This window comes from Lichenostomus cassidix, chromosome 23, assembly GCF_008360975.1.
Source record: "Lichenostomus cassidix isolate B80296 chromosome 23, HeHo_3.0, whole genome shotgun sequence".
Taxonomy (NCBI): domain Eukaryota; kingdom Metazoa; phylum Chordata; class Aves; order Passeriformes; family Meliphagidae; genus Lichenostomus; species Lichenostomus cassidix.
This window is the reverse complement of record NC_139503.1, coordinates 2755591-2776167: the sequence shown is the minus strand read 5'-3', so window position 1 is coordinate 2776167 and position 20577 is coordinate 2755591. Positions and strand designations below refer to the sequence as shown.

General features: G+C 43.6%; 2 protein-coding genes across 8 annotated transcripts in view; one reads left to right on the top strand and one right to left on the bottom strand.

The window, feature by feature from the left end:
* Nucleotides 1-11514, bottom strand: part of ZMYM4 (zinc finger MYM-type containing 4) — a 37187-nt gene extending 25673 nt beyond the window's left edge. For 3 of the 7 annotated variants that reach the window (XM_085081546.1, XM_085081547.1, XM_085081549.1), the window contains exons 1-2: nucleotides 11233-11510; nucleotides 299-341 (exon numbers count right to left, since the gene is read on the bottom strand). In XM_085081546.1, the coding sequence (XP_084937672.1) occupies nucleotides 299-341; nucleotides 11233-11274 (85 nt within the window). In that variant the 5' untranslated portion in view covers nucleotides 11275-11510. Of the gene's footprint in view, nucleotides 1-298; nucleotides 342-4344; nucleotides 4495-11232 lie in introns of all 7 variants that reach the window. The other 4 variants (XM_085081543.1, XM_085081545.1, XM_085081544.1 and 1 more) reach the window with 3 other exon arrangements.
* A 2-nt stretch (nucleotides 11515-11516) lies between these two features.
* LOC146427813 (uncharacterized) lies at nucleotides 11517-20577 on the top strand. Its single transcript, XM_085081560.1, has 3 exons — nucleotides 11517-11887; nucleotides 13633-13711; nucleotides 18817-20577. The coding sequence occupies exons 1-3, from the start codon at nucleotides 11517-11519 to the stop codon at nucleotides 18901-18903; spliced, it is 537 nt and encodes a 178-aa protein (XP_084937686.1). The 3' UTR covers nucleotides 18904-20577.

Below are 20577 nucleotides of genomic sequence, written 5' to 3'. Positions count from 1 at the left end.
ATACTCTCTCAGCCTTCTTGGGCCAACATTACTGTAAAAACACTGCTGACACAGAAACAGTTCAGTCGCCCTCACCACTCCAAAGCAGAAGCTGAACTGAGTAAAACCAATCAACCAAAGAAAGAAAAGACATTAATTTCCATTCACCTCACTTGTAGCACTTGTGGAGAAGGCAAAGCAGGAGGGAATGAGCAGGAAGGGCTGGGATGAGGGCAAGACAGTCTTGTTCAGCAGCAATGACACTTCCAAGAAGCGCTTTGTGAAACTATGACATTAGAGAATAAATGGAAATACTTACATTTTTCTGTAATATCAAATACCGCATCAGATTTATCTTCAAACTGTAAAAAAGGAAAGCACTGTGTCATTGTCTTGATCAGCTGCCACATACTTCGCTAAAAAGTATCTGATCAAAACCAAAACCAAGCAGAGGGATCACAATTCCTCCTCCTCCTTCCTTCCTTGCCCCAAGCAAACTTTTATGAACTAAGACTGTTACATCACTAAGAAGCCACACTTACCCTAATGAGCTCAGAATACATAGAAAAGGCACACAAGGAGAATTTAGAAATAGTGTTGCTTCCCAGAGGAGAGAGGGAAGGGAATATCAATTTTCTCTTCTACCTGGGATACTGGTACCAGGTCAAGGCCACAGATTCTGCCCTGATGCTCTACAAGCTTTCATTCCCTCTGAACATTGTAACTCCCACTGCCATGGGCTGCACAGATTCAAGGATTTCACCTCTCCTACAGGGAATGTTCTCTTTCCAGGAACAGGGAAATGTAATGCTTAACTTCCCAACACAGATGATGAGTGTCAGTGTGAGCATAAGCACAGAACCAGATGATGACTGAGTGCTGCACAAACATCTGTCTGCATTAAACATCCTCTGACAGATGTTGAAGTTGATGGCATGCTTGGATGCTGCCTGAAGAAGGGTAATCAAAGTTTCCTTTAGAATGTCCAACTCATTAGCAGACTTCCTTTCTGCCCAAGAGATAACAGTAATTCATTTAAGCCCTCTCCTTTCTCTGCATTGCCAGCTCTACACTTTCTTTCCTGGTAGATCCTGCTCACACTGCAATTCTTAAGCCATCTTAGGGAAAGTAATGGGATTTGATAGCAAAGGGATGAGCCCTAATTTCATTTAACTCAAGTCATTTAGTTGATAAATCCGGTATTCCTCAGACTGTGATGAGAACTATCAGTTTGGTAGCAGCCAGCTCTGGAAAAGGATGACAACAGACTGTCTCAAAGCTCATTTGATGGCAAAAAGTCCATCAGTCCCTTTCCAATACCACTTGCAGGTCGACAAAGACACACATGGAACAGTGAGGACCTGCCCAGCATGGTATCAAGTTAGCTGGATACTGCACCAGAACTTTCTAGTTTTTCTGAGCAGACACTTGAGGCTGGAAAAGTGAAACGCAGAACCAAAACAAACAAACAAACAAAAAGTCACACTACCAGAAGGCTGATGCAAGTCACCTCCTCGTCATTATCTACAGGGGAAAAAAGAGTACAGAAATATCTCCCCAGAAGGTTTGCAATTGTCTGAGCTCTGTTCCTGCTGTAATGATCTCAGGAGTGTCTGGGAGATGGAGGTTTAATGTTGATCTAGAAGCCCATTCATAGTCAACTGAGTTTACACAGGTGTAAAATTAATCCCCATAAATATTGGATTTACTAAGTGCTCAGACAAGCTGCTGAGAACAAGGACTGCAGGGGTGGGCTGCTTTGAGAGAAGAAAATGGAAAGGAACTTGTTGCCATTTGATAATAATATCAGAGCACGAACTTTTGGGACGTAAAAACAATAGACTAGGTCCTTGACTCTACACTGACTTTTTCAATCCTTTTTTGCTTCCTGTCAGTAATTCCCTATCCTCTCCAAAAATGTCACAACAGAATTTGGTGATAGGATGAAGGAAGTTTCCAGTTGAGATGAAGCATGAGCTCATCCTTTTCTCAGAGCAGATTTGTATCAAAGTTAATCTTTAACTCTTTTGAGACCCAGAGTACCTGCGGGAAAGTGTTCCACATCCTATACAATCCTGGTCACCTTATACATCCAAACTCTAGGTATTCCTCCTGCTTTTCCTGTGGTAACAAATCTTTTGCCAACAGGTGACAACCCCAGGAATGCATTTATTAGCAGAGGATACATTTTGTAGCATGGATCTCTCTGTTTCATTCAAAGAAACACTAACAGGCAAGTCAGCATTAGGGGCCACCTGCAAGAGCCTCGGGGACTCCCATAAATATTATGGAGAACCTGGGAAACAGTTACAATCTACCTGGAAGGAATTCAAGACACTTCCCAAACACAAGGTCATCCTAGGAAAAAACAACCCTATTTGGTTTCTTTACTCATGATTTTGTGAGGCTATCGAAAGAAGAGATCATCTTGTATATCTTTTTCTTTCAAAAGGTTTTCAAGTACTGAGGAAGATCTGTGTCTGTGGTCAAAAGCTTTCCCTGGAAATATTTATAAACCAGGAACTCCAGTATCTGACAATACCAGCAGCCTTATCTAAGCCACCATCTAGTTTCTGACTGCAAACAGCATCAGAACTCCCACGTAGTGTAAATTCAAAGGGAGAAAAGCAGGGAAAGTGTTTGGATGATGGCTGTGTGTGTGTACACATATGTATCCACACACACATAAATATATATATATATATATATCCCCAACAAATTACTCATTCCATAAATCTATAACTGGACTGTCCCTGAAATTAGAGCTTGCATAGTTTTTTTCTTCATTAGTGGGGGGTATATTTTGATTATACACTTCAAGTCTCTTCCCCAATGCTATTACAGTCTTATTTGATGCCATCTCAGGAAGAAATTTTGTATATCACCCGTTACATAAAGGTGTATCACTTTAATCAGTCATGTACATTAGCTTTTAACTGGATTATGGCCTTGCATTACACAAGAAATGTGAGCAACAATGCCCAATTTACTATTTCTATATTATTCTATTACAGTTCTGCAAGGCAATTCCCTCTCTCCAGTCCTTGTGCTTCCTCCTTTCATTAGCCATCATCCCCCTTAATTCCCTTTATTTCTTCTGCTCAGATTTTTTAAGATTTGGTGAGGAGTGGGGCAAAAGTACTTGAGGGACAAACATGGAACTGATGGCGTTTCCCCTGGGTCACTTCTCCCAGATCTCAGGAGAGGTACCTCAATATCCTGCATTAAGTCCCTGATAACTACAGAAGGGAAGGATAAGGAACAGAAAGTTTTCTGTTCAAATACTGAGGCTTCAACTCTTCAACTCAATCCTCAAAACACATGTGCAGTTGTAAAACGAAACTCAATAATATAATACTCTAAAACAACTTCATTCAATCACCTTGTCCAATATTTGCCAGAGAATAATAATCTTTATTGTTTTTAATAATTTAACTCTATAAGAGTTTAATACAGAACAGTTTGAATTTGGTATTAGTGAAATTCAATGTTTTAGGCTGTATCTTTCTTAGTGACTGCCTCATTAGCTAGCACTGCACACAAAGCAGTGCTCTGCCTACTCAGGCTATAAAAAACAAATAAATGAATGAATGAAATGAAGCAAGAATACAGAAATGGTGACAAAATAATGAGGTATTTCTGAAAGCAATGTGACTTACTTAAAATTAACTACTCTATAAATGAAGACAGCATTGCTTTTATAAAAAAAATTAAAATTCCACCAGATATGTCACTGTTTTTTTATAGATGTACATGAGATTCTAAGGGAGCAGTGTCACAGCCTCAGCACCAACCCGCCTTTGCTGGGAGTGGGGGACAGAAGGACGCTGTTTACACTTCAACACAATGTGCTAATTTGAAATAACTAAAAAGCTGATTCATACCTTAATGGTGTTCAACATTGCCATGGCATCCATAAATCAAACAATTCATAGATTATTTTTGTGCAGTATAAACAGAGAAGCTGCCTATGGCTATATTCTTGCTTTGTATGCAAAACAGACAATTCCATTAAAAAATAAACAGAACAGCGTAACTACTTTACACATACAGACACATGTCTTTCTAGTAAGCCTTCTGAAGTTTGATCCTAGAATTTAATGCATCCAGAAGTAAACTGTGGAAAGGAAGCAGATGTTAAGAAAACTGCAATTAAAAAATGGTCAGAGATGATTCTCAGTTTGCCTATAGTTTCCTTGTCCCTCTATGCACAGCATAACCCCCACTCCAGAATTCATTCAACTGATAAGACAACGTTTGAAACAAAAAAAAATAATAAAAAAAGAATTGAAATTTCAATTGCTACTCTCGAGGCAGGTGGGGTGAGCTCAGGAAGCATCCCCTGACCTTTCCCACATGACATACCCTGGCAGGGATGCCAGGCAGGCAGCCAACCGCGCTGCACCTCTGCCACCGGAAAACTCCGCGGTACGCGCAGAATTACGCAGCGGGTCCTGCCGGAGCTGCTTCCCACTGAAACACAGCCAGCCCTACGGATTCATACCTTCGGAGCACCTGGAGAGGGAAGAGAGAGGGTAACAAAGAGCCAGGCTGCTGCAGATACCTGCCACAGGAAAAGAAGGGCTGCGGCAGGAAGAGAACCCGGCGGGGTCACAGCCATAGAGCCGAGCGCGGCCGGGCCGGCAGAGCCCCCCCTAGCCGGCTCCGGGACCCCTGCCACCACCGGGGACAGGGACAGGACATCTTCCCGCCTGGGAACGGGCTCAGAGTCCCTCTGGAGAGAGGGAGAGCCTGAGCTCGGCAGCTTGGGTGTCTCTGAGGCTTCCCTGAGCCGTGTTGAACACTTGAAAAGATTATTTTTAATCTAAGGGTAATGCAGTGGAGATGCTGATGGGAGTTTTTAAAGGCAAATCCCAAACAAGCTCCAGTATATGTAAAAAAGCAGGCATTTCCCAGCTGCTTGTGGCTCCCTGTATTCTGTTCAAGAAACAGTTTACCTCGCATTTCACTTACACATCTTTGATTTTTAAGTGTCAGGACAGAAGATTTTGTGCTGCTTCCCTTTCATTTCTGTGTTGTAAGAATTCTGGATGATTCACCAGAAATCACAGGGAGCAGTTCAGCATGGAAGTTTATCATCCCTTTCTGTTACCAGGTTTTTCTGATATTCCTGAGCTTTTGGAATATTCACAGGCCAATTCCAAACAAAGCTTATAGTTCCCACACCCACCCAGCATGCACACAGCATCTGCACATTGTTACCAACATACACAGGGCCAAGATTAATCTGTCAAAGACACAGGAAGTCACAGCGAGTCTTATCTTTTCTGAAATATTGGTGGGTTTAGTCTGTACCCACAAAATCCATAGGGGTATCCAAGCCCTTCTCCCATTCACCCACAAAATCATGGATTTGAGAAGGAAGAAGCTCCACATGTGAAGGTTTCACCTTGCAGTCACAGAATTCCAGACTGGTTTGGGTTATAAAGAACCTTAAAGCTCATCTTGTTCCAAACCCTGTCATGGGCAGGAACACCTTCCACTATCCCAGGTTGCTCCAAGCTCCATCCAACCTGGCCTTGGACACTTTCAGAGATCCAGGGGCAGCCACAGCTTCTCTGGGCAACCTGTGCCAGGACCTCCCCACTCCCACAGGGAAGAATTTCTCCCTAATAATTGTTATTAACAACCAATTTCCTTGCAATGGTCTTTGCAAAGACTCCAGATTTTCATGTGCTGATCTTTGGGCTTTGCAAATTAAGAAACACACACAGACACAAACCACACAGCAAGCAAACAAACCAAGACATCCACAAGAAAGACTTTCTTTTCAAACAAAGAACTTCTTCCCTCAAAACCTCACCCCGGCTCCATGCTGAACTTCTCTGCTGCTGGTAAGACACAAACAACCACAAAGGCTGGGATTTTGGTTACACTAAGGCTATAAATGAGCTGAAAGAAAAATAATTCCTGTTCCTCACAGCATAAGGCAGGAAAACTAAACTGAGACTACAAGGACGTAAAAATCCCCAATATCAGAGCAGGGTCTGTGTCACAATATGTATGTTTCTGCTGTGATGCTCTGCAGCTACTTACTCCAAACCAGGTTACATATTTTAGCTTATTCCACAAACAGGCCAGCACTGCCCAGATCACGAGTATGTCCTTTTGGCCAAAGCTTTCAAAAGTATGGCTAGTGAGAAGATTACATTCTGCAAGTCATGGAATCCCCTTAATTCCACTTAGCTCAGAAGCTGAACAGCTCAATAACAGAGAACCATCACCGTGTCTTTTAGGGAAAGCCAGTCCATGGAACACAACTAAGAAGTACCAAGGGTGACAATCCAGGGTAGAGCAGCAGCACTAAAACTTCAGGAAGATCACTCTATTCAATGTCTCTTCCAGTAAGATTATTAACTATGTTAGTAATTAGTTGCTACTAGCTATATTACTAATAGGAGGAAAAAAAACCTTCAACCCACTGTAAATTAATTTTTAAGGAGAGTGAACTGTCTGAACCTGAAGCTCTCTGCTTGTCATTAGAATCTGTCCTCAATTAAGAAAACTACAAGGTGGTTTTGTGCACAAATTGGGAAAATTTACAAGTGCAGCACATTTTGTTTGTTGACAAACACAGTGGGACCACCTGCTGCCCAGCCTGGTTTGTGTTCCCAGCCCCACACTGGTGACTTGGCTCAGCTCCATCAGGTCCTGCAAGTCCTTTCCCTTCTCCTAAAAGTTCACTGCCAACAGCAATTGATGGCGAAAAAGGGAGAGCCTGGATGTACATCCAATTCTCTCTATTGCAGTATCTCTGTCCTTAAAGAAACAAAATACCTACTTCATTCTACAAAGCACCTTCCTAACTCTGGCTTCCTTTTTGCCTATTCCACAATTATACATAATAGAAACCTGTTTATAGGCTGCATTAACTGTACTTCATAAAGCTTTCTTGAGCAAACAGCACCATTTAAAGATGAATTTCAATACAGATGAAATCTCTCCAAATACTTTTGCTGCTTTAAGAAATACCAAGATTCACAAAACTACACAAAGAAGTTATTAAAAAAATAATAATAAAAAAGGAAGTACTCCAAAATGTCTCCTGTGGGAATAACTCTGTATAGTTGTGCTAATTCTGTTTCAAGTTCTTCTCACCTAAATTTAGACAACTAAACATTAGTTTATTAGGCTAATGATTCAGATTTCCTCTCTTCATAAAGGAAATTAAGAAATTCTGGCAGCAGCAATTTATCGTGCCCTGAGACTGTGGACCAGCTTTTAGAAGGGAAAAGTTTTTGTTACCAAAAATCTGATATAATAAACTACGGTTATGACAAAAATTGGTTATCATGCATTTTTACTAAAAAATTTAAAGGTGTTAGACACAAAACACTTTAAAACTATCTAAAGTAGAGGTAACCCCTATAATACTTCAAGCTACTTTTAAACAAATTTATCTAAAGCAGATAGGAAACATGGTAACCAAAATGAAATACATTACCATCACTCTTCAATCAGTATTTACAGAAAGAACAGATACACCACATCACGTTTGTATCAATACCAGTTTTGTAAAGCAAGTTAGAGTCTCCTGAACTTTTTATTTCCCTTGAAATTTTTGAGGAGCATTTCCAGAGGAAAAGAGAATGGTGCTAGAGGCAGAACACAGGCTAAGAGGATGGACAGTGAGAACACACCCAATTGTGCTGCCATATCCTCAATATTTAATTGCCATATCCTCAATTAAATATTCCCTGCTGCAGAAACATTCTTTGGAAGAGTTAGATGATCCCAGAGAACAAGAGTTACAAGCAACAGCACAAGTGAGGTCCAAGGGTTCCTAGGCCTTTACCACACTCATGGAATGGATGATGGAAATCATCTGAACCGAGTAGGTCGTTGACAGAAAACCTTGAAGTTCATGAGATAAAACTTCCTATAAGACTTATTCAGGGAAAGGCCAATACGACTTGGAATGTCTGGAAGGAATGATGGGATGTAACAGTCATTAATCATAGAATCACAGGATGGTTTGGGTTGGAAGGGACCTTAAAGATCATGCAGTTCCAACCCCAAATGAGAGAAAAGTTGAGATAACCACTTCAAGAACATTGTGAGTGATTTCAGAATTAAATTCCACAATCCTAATCATGCAAAAGGCCTTGAAGCAGGCACAAAGAGCTGACAACATTCTGTATTTTGCACAATGTGAAGTCTTAAAGTAAATGCCTGAGATCCATTATACTCATTTTTGGAAAGAGAATTCAAAGATTATGACATCAAAACATCCTTTGAGAGGTGCACAAGCCTTGTCAGAGAAACATTTTCATCATCTTTGTAACTATTCTGGAGTAATTCAGCAACAAAACTTCCTAAATGAGATGGTCTCCTTCAATTTTTAATTACAGTCATGAAAAATTAAAAATCTTTTGCAAACACCTGTTTTATTGATGTGGACACCCAAGTGTTCACCTGTTCACACCAAATTAATTTGCAAGAGCCTCAGTATCAAATTTCAGTACAGCCCAAGTTGTCTTGTCTAGTCCAAGGGGTTATAGAGAACTGTTGTAAATAAATGAACATTCCAGTCAAAACAATAAACTGTTCGAGACAATGATATTACACACAATTTAAAGTTGAATTGCCAAAAAAATGTTTATAAACTACATAAAAAACATACTAGCAGACACCCTTTCAAATTAACATTGATATTATTTAGTAAATTTCAAAGTTTAATATGCTAAATGCTTTTCTTAGCATATACAACAGTTTCCATTTGGGGCAGAAATTAACCTGCTCTACAACAATTTAGCCATAAAAACTTATCCAAAACTATCAAAAATCAAAATCAGACAAACTTCTGTCAGTCTTAGACTGGCAAAAAATTTATTCTTCAGTTATTCATGGACTGAGTTAAAAGATGGTGACTGCTTATCTTTGGGATTTGCAACATGCCAGTTTCAGAGTAAGTGTTTCTGGAATAATTGCAAAAGATTTTAATAGTGAAAAGAACAATTCTGAAAACACCACCAATTGCGAAGCTCCTGTCTGAATAAATCATTAAATTAGTCTTTCTTTTCTCCACACAAAGGAAAGTAATTTTTATAAGAAATGCTTGTTATGCCTTAGGCACAAGACTTGGAAGAATCCAACATCATGACCTCCTGCAGAATGGGAAATGGGCCACTGTGGGGAAGAGAACTGGGCTATGCAGGTCTTCCATGACCTCGTTAATTATTAGGAGATCTCTGTGTGCTGGATTTAGAGTTTGCTAATCTCACTCTTCACAGGCTCCACCAGCCTTTGGAGCAGCCCAGGATTCACTTTTCCCCATGTTGCTCGAGAACATCTTAGCGCAAAACTGGCTTTGGGATGACGCCTCATTGGCAAGTTGTGCTACCTCTTTCCTAACTTACTTGCCCAGGGCAACACCACTTTCCTGGATCATTCCTAAATTTTACTGAAGAAGTTCTCTGCTTCAGCAGGAGCAGAGAATATTGTCAATGCCAACAGTACAAGAAGCTTTCCATAACTGATGGAGACTTCCAGACTTGGCACCCAGGGAATAATTAGCTAACGGATAGAGAAATTATTTTTTCCTGAGACCAGTGAAGATGATATTGACTGGATGATATTTGTTATTCCTCAGTGGATAACTGACAAGCTTGAGAAGAAAAAAAGGCAATGTTCTATTTTTCTGCAGGTGACACTAAGCAACTCTACAGAAAAATGGAGCTTGTCAAGGCAAAAAGCATGAAGACACCACAGACACCAGGACAGAGCTGCACAACCTCTGAGCAACCTGCTCCAACACTTGACTGTCCTCACGGTGTAAAAGTGTTTCCTTATGTCCACTAACACTTCAATCACTGGCAATGAAGTTTAATTCAAGATTTCTTAGGTTACTGTCCTACATGCAGTCACTTCCCTTTAAACTTCTTGCAGGTAGCCAATATTTGGTTCCCGCAAAGACCTGCGTGTTTATGTACTATCTGTGAGCAGTTCCACAAAATTCCTGGAGTTTGCCTGTAAATAGAACGTTTGAAATTCACAGATGATGTTCATTCCCTAACAGCAGAGTAGTCAGACATCTACACAACTCACTGGGTGAGACCCTGAGAGGTCATGATCTGTTTGGTAACTAAGAGTTTCAACGTTCACCAAGAATTAGTTTCACTGTAATCACAAGTTTCAAGTTCCTTGATACAAAATTAGCAATAATACTTCTCTCCCATACACCAATGGAAAACTTGAGCCTCTACTCCTGCCTTTCCCAATGCTGGAGAATGGGAAAACTTCATCTTTGGGAAAAGGGAATTGGGCAGCTCAGTCTTGTAGTGGGGTATGGACTTCCACACAAGCACCAATGTAACTTAACCTAATTCCTGGCAGAAAGCTTTTAACCAAACACTCCATGTGTGCAGGAAAGAGGACCAGACTCATGACAAGATTATTTTCAGCACTGCTTAAAACATTCACCTGCAGTTCCTTCACAGCTACGAAGTGCTGTCCACAAAGAACCTTCCACTGATTTAAGAGAAGTACTTCTTCAAGTAAAGTTGGACTTTATCATCTTGGAGGTCTTTTCCAACCCTAATGATTCTATGATTCTAAGCAGATGAGTATGGACAGCGTGCTTACAGACCAAGAGGTGGCAATGATGGCCCAAGCTGTGACAACGAAGGCCCAAGAGCTGGCATGTGCACGGTTAAAGGTACTGGCACAAGGGTTACAGACAAGTCCTGGAAGGGGCATGGCTAATGGAAGTCACACAAGGGTTACAGCCAAATCCTGGAAGGGGCACAGCTGATGGAAGTCACACAAGGGTTACAGCCAAATCCTGGAAGGGGCATGGCTAATGGAAGTCACACAAGGGCTACAGCCAAGCCTTGGGATGGCCATGGCTAACGGAAGACACCCAACGGTTACATCCTGAGCACCCAAGAACTGGATGGTGCTGCCATCTTGACTCACTCTGGCCCGACATGGACAACTGAAAGAAAGAGGAGCAGCAAGGACATCGTGCTTTAAACAAGGAGACGGACGGTGACGACAGCTCCCGGTTAGCCGCAAGTTTATTATTTAAGTGATGCCAAGACGCTCATGGCGATGATGCCCGGCCACTGGCCTAGGGGAAAGGAAGCTGAAGGGCCCCGAGGCCGGAGGGGCAGCGCTGGCCGCCTGGGGCCGGGCAGCTCGAGCGGCACGGTGCCCCCGGGACCCCCGGCGGGACCGCGCCTCGGCCGCCGCATCCCGCCCCCGCCCGCGCCCCCCGCGCTCCCCACTCACCCTGCCGCGGGGGCCGGGCCCCTCCTCCTTGGCCTCCGCCATGTTGCGCCCCCCCTCAGCTGTCCCAGCCCGGGGCGAGGGGCCGGGGGTCACTCCCTCTCAGCCTCCCCCGCGCTCCGGGGGGCTGCGGCTCCGGGGCTCTCCGGGGCACGGCGGGCGGGGCTGAGGGGGGGCCCGGCGGCTCCCCGAGGGCGGCGGGGGGGGTGGGGGGAGTCGAACCCGCCAGGCCGCGGCCGCTGCTCCCGGAGCTGCCCCGACCAGCCCAGCGCGGGGCCGCTCCGCGCATGCGTCGCGCGCCTGCGCGCGCCCGCGCAGGCGCGGCGGGGGCTCGGCGGGGCGGCGGGGTCGGGGGTGCCCGCGGGGCGGGGGGGACGCGCCGGGATCCCGCGGCGGGAGAGGCACGGCGACTCCGCCACCGGCCCGAGGTTCCCAGTGGCGCCACGGGGGCGGTGACCTCGTGCCGCGGCTGCCGGGGCTGTGGCGCTGGCGGCAGGTGGTCGGTGGTCTCGCGGCTCGTCTCCCGCAGCCCGGTTGGGGCCCGCGCAGCACGGCCAGGCCACAGCACCGCCCTCACGGCCCGCATGGCGCCCACCTCACCTGCTCTGCCGCTGGAGCCTCCGCTGCGGCACTCGGGAATTAATTCAGTTGGAATTAAGTAGTTTTTTACTGGCTTTAACAGTGGTTGGTGCCGTTGCAAAATGTGGAATATGTAAAAATTTTCTGAAGGATGTTCTGTGATGTGTGTGCTTTCAAGGCTCATCAACAAGAAGGGAGATTTAATCCGTGGGACAAATAGCAGTTTACAAGCTCTAAGTGATGTCCAAGTGTTAGAAAAACAAACTGTTGCTAGAGTTGCCTTGTTAAGGTTTAGGGCTGGATCTACTTCATGATCTCAGATGTAGAGGGAGTTTACCTAAGCTTGGGGAGAAGGTTTTACCACTGATGGTGGACATGGGGAATGCTGAATTGATGGGCCACAAAGACATCTGGCAGAGCTGCCTAGATAAGGAAGAAACTAATAAATGCAGCCTGGCAACTCTGCTGGATCGGCTCCAACTGGGTAAAGGGTAATTCTGGCAGGGGGAGATCACAACCACCAACTCCTGGACCACTGACTCAAGAAACCACCGACCCAAAAGAAGAGAATCACTGAACATGGTACTAACTAGCACGAGAAGAGAATCCTTAACCAATAGGAGATAGAATACTAATTAAAAGAGAGCTATGTAACTTGTAGCCAATGAAAACTGATGGCTGGTTAAGAAAACATTTGAAGCTAAGTGTGAGATACAAATTATCGAGTATTGTGAGCAATGTCGGACATACCCAGCACCCACAAGTTGATAAGGACGATGTGTTCCTGTCTCTTTAATAATTAAATAATTCATCTGCTAATTAAAACTTGGTCTTAAAGGAAATCTCCATTTCCCAGTTTATCTAATTTGCACACTTAAATGCAGGTGCTGAGCAGCAGCTGCATTTCAGTGGTGACTGAAGGGATCCTTATAGAAACACTGTCCTTCAGCTTCTCTGAAATGCTGGATACAGAATGTTGGGATTCATTTAGGAAATCCTGTCAGGTCTCCTTAGAAATCATGGCATTCCAAGGACAGAGATAATTCATGTGATAATTTAATAATGCTTTTCACTTATGCAATAATCCTCATCCTCAAATCTAAATAAGGATAATGCTTATCCCAAAGTCTAAATTCTAGTTGATGAGTCGATTTTGTGAAATTTCTCAAAGAATTCGGTGGGTTTTTAATGGCAAAAGATGTTATATGTGAACTGTGAGGCTGGCGTGAAATTTTATAGTAATTTAAAAAATAATTTTATCATTAGATAGCTATGAATGAAAAGAATTAATATTTTAATCTCTTTTTAGTGGGGACAAAATACAGTAACAATAAAAAATGTAATAGGGATTTATATTTAATTGTTTTAGGAGTTAGGAATTCTAAAATAGTCTCAATATGGGGCTGTACATGTCAGGGATCCCCAGGTGTTGTGCACAAAAGGCCACTGTGAGCACACAGGTGTCCCAAAGGCATGTGGGTCACAGCACAAATGTGCTGTTCGTGTGTGGACCAGCTGAAAATGCACAGATTTCTGAATGGGATTTTCCAGGAATACAGAAAATAGAGAAATAAATGTAATAGATATAATAACGAATAAATATTTATTAATTTAATGAAAATGTCAAGAAATGCAGGTATAAAGAAGATCTTAAAAGATGAGTTTGGCTTAGGAATTAAGATATAAAGCAAAATAAACTTGCTTTTTCTTTTTGCCTTCTGGTTTCGGAGGCATTGCAAAAGCCGTGTGCATGTTTTCAAGCTGAAGTTTAGAAAGTGTATGTGCTTTTGTGTTGACTAAACCTCTGTTTTCATGTAATCCCAGTGCCAAATGCTCAGCCACTCAGAATAACCTCAAACACCAGGAGAGCTCCAGTGGCATCACAAGACTCGCCAAAACTACTGTAAGTACTTGGGGCTACATTGTAAATTTCCATAGTATCATATAAAATGAAATCGTTCAAACATTCTAATGGGAACAGACTTCTTTATGCCATTGCATGGTTCTCCTAAGTAAATCAGGGAGTGATGGAAGTACCTGAACTTTCAACATCCAACAGAAAATGCTTTCAGACCACAACCACTATCCACTAGGGTAGGTCATAAATCAGCTGTGTGCTGTTGAAATCTTTGCCTGCTGCAGGTTTGCTGAGACTGATGGATGATGGACAGACGAGGGGGTGACAGTGAGATCCACGATCTAAAACCAGATTGACTCTGGTGTGGTCTGAGACATCTCAGCCTGTTCTCTGTAGGGTGTTGGAACCAGAGCAGGACCTTCTCCAGTTTGTTCAGTCCTGGCTTACTCTTGAATAATAGGTGGTGTTGTTGGCTCAGCTTTGGGGAGACCTAATTGTGCCCTTCCAGTGCCTGAAGGGGACAACAGGAAAGATGGAGAGAGACAATTTACAAGGGCCTGGAATGACAGGGAAAAGGGGAATGGCTTCACACTCAAGAGGGCAGGGTTAGATGGGATATTTGGAAGGAATTGTTCCCTGTGAGGGTCGGAAGGCCCTGGCAAAGGTTGCCCAGAGAAGCTGTGGCTGCCTCCGAATCCCTAGAAGTGTCCAAAGCCAGGTTGGACAGGGCTTGGAGCAGCCTGGGACAGTGGAAGGAGTCTCTGCCCATGGCAGGGGGTGGCACTGGGTCGGCTTTGATGTCCCTTCCAACCCAAACCATTCCATGACTCTGTGATTCTACGTGAACTGTCTATGTACTCATGTGGCTAAAAAAGACACTGCAGAATACGTAGATAATGTGGTGATGACTCGTGCAGAGCAGACCATGATAAATGCCTGGATAAGGCAGGGAAAAGATAAGATTGTTCCACACTATTGTTTTTGAATTGCTTTTTAATTCACCCCTGGAGTGCCGATATTACAATCTGCTGCACAATTCTGCGTGAGACTATTCCTCTTTAAAGCAGTGACATTTAAAAAGGAACCACGAAACCCCCTCCACATGCAGGCTGCAGTTCAGTGAACTGGATGAATGATCTTTGCACATCCCCACGGGCATGCACAGCTGAATATAGATCACCCAGAAAACCTGCCAGCCGTACGGAGTGGGGCTGGGCTCTCCTGAAAACCTGCCAGCCCTGTGGGTTTGGGCTGAGCACTCCTGCCTCTGCTCCAGCGTGGGGTCTCTGCAGAGAATTCCAGCTGCAGGTGGAACAGCCTTGCTGTTTGTTTTGGGCCAAACACAAATTAATAGCAACAAATAATCTTGTTTCCTTTCCAGTGAGCATCCAAATAGGACAGCTTTGGGAGGCAGGCGGAGGGAAACACGGCTGTTGCAGATGTTGTACCCACAAAGAATAATGAAATTTTTAAGGTTGGAAAAGACCTCTGAGATCACCAAATCCAACCATCAACCCACCACCACCACCACAGTCACTACTAAACCATGTAGTGCTTTGGGCACTTCTTTGTCCTTGTTGTAGGGGAGCAAGACTGGATGTGGAGATGAGCAGCCAGTGGCCTTTTCTGTCTCACAGATGGGCAAAACTGTGGAGACCTCTTAATGTTCTTGTGCTGCAGACTCTTCGAAGGTGGGGCTGTAGTGCTGTAAGAAAATACAGGGAATGTTTCAGTGGAAAAACAATTACAGTGGTGTCTCCTCTCAGGCCCTGAGCAGATGAGGGAGACCCGGGGGCAGTGAGGACATGGGTTTGTGTCCTGGCTTGGGGGCTGCTCTGGCTTTGTCCTCCACATGCTGGGTGGGATTTGCATTTCCCTGGGCCTGGTGATCTCAGGGGCTGGCAGGACAAAGAGGAACAGGAGGCATGGAAACAACAAGGATCAAGGAAAGAGAAAAGCCAAGTTTTAAAAACGAACGCTTAGTCATAGAGACACAGATGAGGGAGGGCTGGCAGGGGCCTATTTCCATCCTGAAACTCCCCCTCATTCCCAGACTTGCTCTGGCTGTGTTTGCTGTTGAGATAACATCCCCTTCCCCCACCACCCACAGATAACTGAAGGAGCAGCCGTTGAAAAAGGAAAAAAAAAAAAAGCAGTTGCCTTGCTCTGCCTGCAGGAGAAATGTCAGGAAGTGTCTGGTGGTGGGTGGGATGAAAGGAGGAAGCTGAACTCTAAAGAGAATATTCTAGCTCTGCTCGTGCAAACAAATGCCCCTCTGTATTCTGCTTGATAAGAACATCCAGGAGCAGGTCCTCCTGCATGCAGGAGCGTGCAGTAACTTACACACCTCTGAGGGATTTATTTGTGCATGCTGCATTACCCCCAGCACTCCATGAACTGGAGGGGAAAGGATGGAAACAGCTCGGGAAAAGCACAAGCATCATCAATAATTAATAGTGCCTTTTTTGTAGTAGGAATGATCCAATATTAATTATGAAGTTAATTTCTGTTTGGATGGTTTGTGCATGTGTATGAAATTTGGACCAGGATTTAAGTTCAGCGCAATCATGCTTTTATTCTAATTACAATAATTATAAATCTATTTTGCATCCTCTTTTTAAGTCTCAATAACACAGGCTTTTGTTTCCAAACATGCCAGACAGCATTTTTTGCGCATCAAATATGGCAGCTCTCAGCTCCCCAAAGTGAATCTGGTTATAAATATAAAAGAAGTTGTTTTCATTCATTGTCACTGTGCAAATGTGAAAATAACCCCAGAACACAGGTCAAGATAAGTACTTTGGATTTCTAAAGTCACAGAGTCAACAGGGAGGAAGGAACCTAATTGCACACATCATGAAATATTTAAACAGACAGTGACCAATGTGCAGATGTGGGATGCAGACTTTTATAGCTAATTCTGTGTTACAAACAGCTGATGCTGCTCTGCATCTTTCTTACTCTGGGGCCTTAAAAATTGTCAGTGCACCATTTTGAAGCTTACTTTTTGTACTGGGTGATCTGTTGGGAAAAATTCTATGGCAGAAGCTCGAAACCCAGAGGGAGAACTGAGTTTCTTATTTAACTGTAAGCCATCAGCTGGATGTCCCCTCAGGACATAGCTGCATCTCATCCACAGCAGGTTGGTGGGTTGGAGGTTGCCATTAAGAGCAAGCAGAAAACTTCTCTTTGTTGCATTTTGTTTTCTTATACACTCATTATCTATTTCCCAACTATATTCATGCCTTGCTTGTGCTACAAGGATAGATTTATTGGAAACTTTTTCTAACAGAAATCCAGTTTATAGTAACAGACGTTTTGTCACAGGTTCATGGCAGATTCTTTTGTTGAGGCACAAGAGAGGAAATGTGCGTTTTCTTTTTGCTTTTGGGTCTTTCCTTTTGTTTTCTCATCTGCTCTTGTCTCCCTGCAGAAAATCCAAACTCCCACTCCAAGTAAACCTCCTTGCTGTGACAGCCTTTGGTGGTCCTTTGGCAGTGGGAGAGTTCATGCTGGCACCAAGCTGTGCCCTCTGAGCCCCTGGAGGAAAACGGGCTGAGATCAGTAAAACCTGCATGAGACTTTTCAGACTGCAGGCTCTGCTAGACATCGTGATTCCATGATGTTTAGAGAGTATTATTTGTCATAATAAGGTGTCAAAACTAATTTTCAAAAAGGGAACTGTTAGACTTGCAAAATCTGAGTGTGTTCAGGGTCTAGGATAGGTGTCATAGTAATCTGCTGGGAAGTCTCTTCAAGTGCCTGACGCTACAGCAGGATTAATTTTATCTTTGTTTTCTGAGAGCCACTGGAGCATTACATGAGTAACCTCTGGAGTTCTTTGGCCGTTTATGTTGTTTGGAGATGTCCTCTTGAATCTTTATTGGAAATTACTGCCCACTCAAAAACTCTGGTTGCTGCTTTTTAATATCATCTTGAATTTGTGCTGTAACTACATCACTTTTTCCAAAGGCAGAATAAAACTATTTATTTTAATACTTCCACCATTTTTGTGTTATGAAAAAAATGCTTTTGATTTTCTGTTCCCCCTTTTGTGTGAGTTTATCTCTTAGAAATAGCAGTGGATTAGAAAAATACATATACAGAGAAGACATTGCCAGTCTTTAAATTTTTGGGAAAGTCATGGCAGCTTGATGAAATACAGCATTGTGAGTCTTCTCCCTTCTGCCCCACTGACATTCCATGCATAGCCAAACATTAGCCAGAGCTCAGCTCAGAACTGCTGGGATTGTGCAGAGCTGATGTATCTGTTTCCCTGCTTGTGTCTCTGTGAGATGCAAGAATGGGATTCTCTGTAACAGCTACATCCCATTCTTGTCACATAATTATTGTCACAGAATCACAGAATGGTTTGGGTTGGGAGGGACCTTAAAGCCCATTCAGTTCCACCCTCTGCCATGGGCAGGGACACCTTCCACTATCCCAGGGTGATCCAACCTGGCCTTGGACACTGCCAGGGATCCAGGGGCAGCCACAGCTTCTCTGGGCAACCTGTGCCAGGACCTTCCCACCCTCGCAAGGGAGAATTTCTTCCATATGTCAAGCCTAAATTTCCCCTCTTGAGTATGAAGACATTCCCTTTCTCTGTCATTCCAGTTCCTGATGCAGAGTCCCTCTCCAGCTTTCCTGGAGGCCCCTACAGATACTGGAAGGTGCTTTGAAGTCTCCAAACAACCTTCTCTTCTCCAGGCTGGACATCCCCAGCTCTCCCAGGCTGTTTCCATAGGGGAGGTGCTCCAGTCCCCTTATCAACCTCATGTCCCTCCTCTAGACTTGCTCTGAAAGTTCCATGTTCCTCTTATGTTGGGGGCACCAGAACTGGATGCAGTATTCCAGGGTGGTCTCACCGAAGAGGAGTAGAGGGAGAGAATCCCCTCCCTCAACCTCCTTTGGATGCAGCCCAGGACACAGTTGGCTTTCTTGGCTTTCTAGGCATCTAAAGGAGTGAGACCAGCAGGTGACAAAATGTGACAGAGTCTTAAATTCTCTTAATTGAAGAAATACAAAATTAAATTCTTTGTAGTAGAAAACCATAGAAAATCCAATTCTCTTAACAGATGACATGGATGCTGTTAATTGTAGGGCAGTGGGATAAATTCTAGTTAAGTCTATCTCATTTCTCTCCGCAGCTCAAGGACATGTCTGGATTGATGGCTTTGTCGTACAACTGTGCTGAGTGTTCCTGCAAGGCAGTGAGCATCCTTAACTCCAATTAACATCACTGGGAACGGAGGGCTCTCGGAACCTCTTGGAGCACAGTCTTGACATGCTCAACTGTCCAAGGATCACTCTGCCCACTGGCACAGCAGCTACTGCTGAGAGAGGAGACACAGACAGCAAGAGGAGGGGAAGACCAGTTTGTCCAGATTGTGTGATCTTGTCAAGTCACAGAACTTCCCAATCTCAGGGCTCTCTGTTTTTAAGCCTATAAGCATATTTGTCATGGTATAGAAGAAAAATCTCTTGGAAAGCAGATTTAATCCATATGCAAAGAGGGATGAAAACAGTGCCAGAGGGTGAGGAGAACTCTCATCACTGGGTGCCAAGGAAAGCTGCTGTGAGCTGAAGAGCCATTGCAGGAGCTCTTGGCCACTCCTGCCATCCTACCTCAGCTTCGGATACCAGGTGATGCTCTTGGCATTTTGGTTCCTCCTTTATTCTACCAAAGGTGACACTTGTTCATGACACTGTGGTGAGTCCCAGAATGATGAAATGTTCTGCAAGAATACCTGTTCTTCCAGGCAGGTTTATCCCAGACTTGGTTTAGAAGAGCCTGCAGCAGGGCAAGGACTCTCCCCTGCACCTTCTGGGTGCCTCCCTGCTCTGCTCTCCCTTCCCACGCCTTCCTTTGCTTCCTGATTCTTAAAATTCCTGAGCATCTCTAGTTCTGGGACGTACTGGAATTTGTGCAAACAGCCCTTAAACTGTTTTCTTCTTGGTCAAAAATGCCCAGGGAATGCCCAGGGAGTGCAGACATGGCATCTCCTCACAACATTTAATTGCTTCTTCAGTGGGAAGGGAGGTTAGTGGGATTCATGTTTGTTTGTACTTGGGACACTTATAGAACCTCATGGGGTAATTATTCCTAATTAGCAGCTTGGACACACGCTGCTCTTTCCTCCTACAATCTGCAATTAATAATACAGAGATAATTCAGATTTCTCCTTGCCAGCCTTGTGTTTATTTTCATAGGAGGAGGAAACAGTTTAGGAAAAAAAATTATCTAAATCAATCCCCTGCTGAGCTCCATACAGGGATTACCTGAGGATTATCCTTTGCTCATGGCAGCTGAGACATTCAGAACTTTGGGCACCTCTGTGTCAGCCTGATTCCCTCTGTCATATTCCTCTAAGGCTGCTACAGGTCTTTTCCTCATTAGCCACAGACTATAGCTTAATACAATTTCTTACCATAGTTTGATTCAATTTCTAGATCAGTTGTACAGTATGAAAAATCTTCAGAAGTAATAACACTGGTGTTATTTTTAAATAGATTAATATTCTAAGGGTGAAAAAGGTCTGGAGTTCTTCCTTTTCTGCTTCTCTCAATGGCCCATATTAAACTGAGTTAATTTATGTGTGCACTGAACATTCCAATAAACAGATCAATGTGAAGGATGGAGAAATACTTACCCCAGTCGTCATAGAGAATTTCCAGTCTCAGATATGTTTGTTTACAGTGGAACATACTGGGGAGAACATCCCAAGCTTTCTTATTCCGTGTTTGTTTTTGTATGAAACCAGCAAGCTGCCCAGCATGAACACTTACAAAACAGGTGATTGTTAACAGAGGTTGTTTTTACTTCAAGTCCTGCTCAGACATCAGTCTTTTCTTTGATTTGAAGACCAGGATAAACACTCATATTGCAGCTGCAAAACATGGACTCTTAC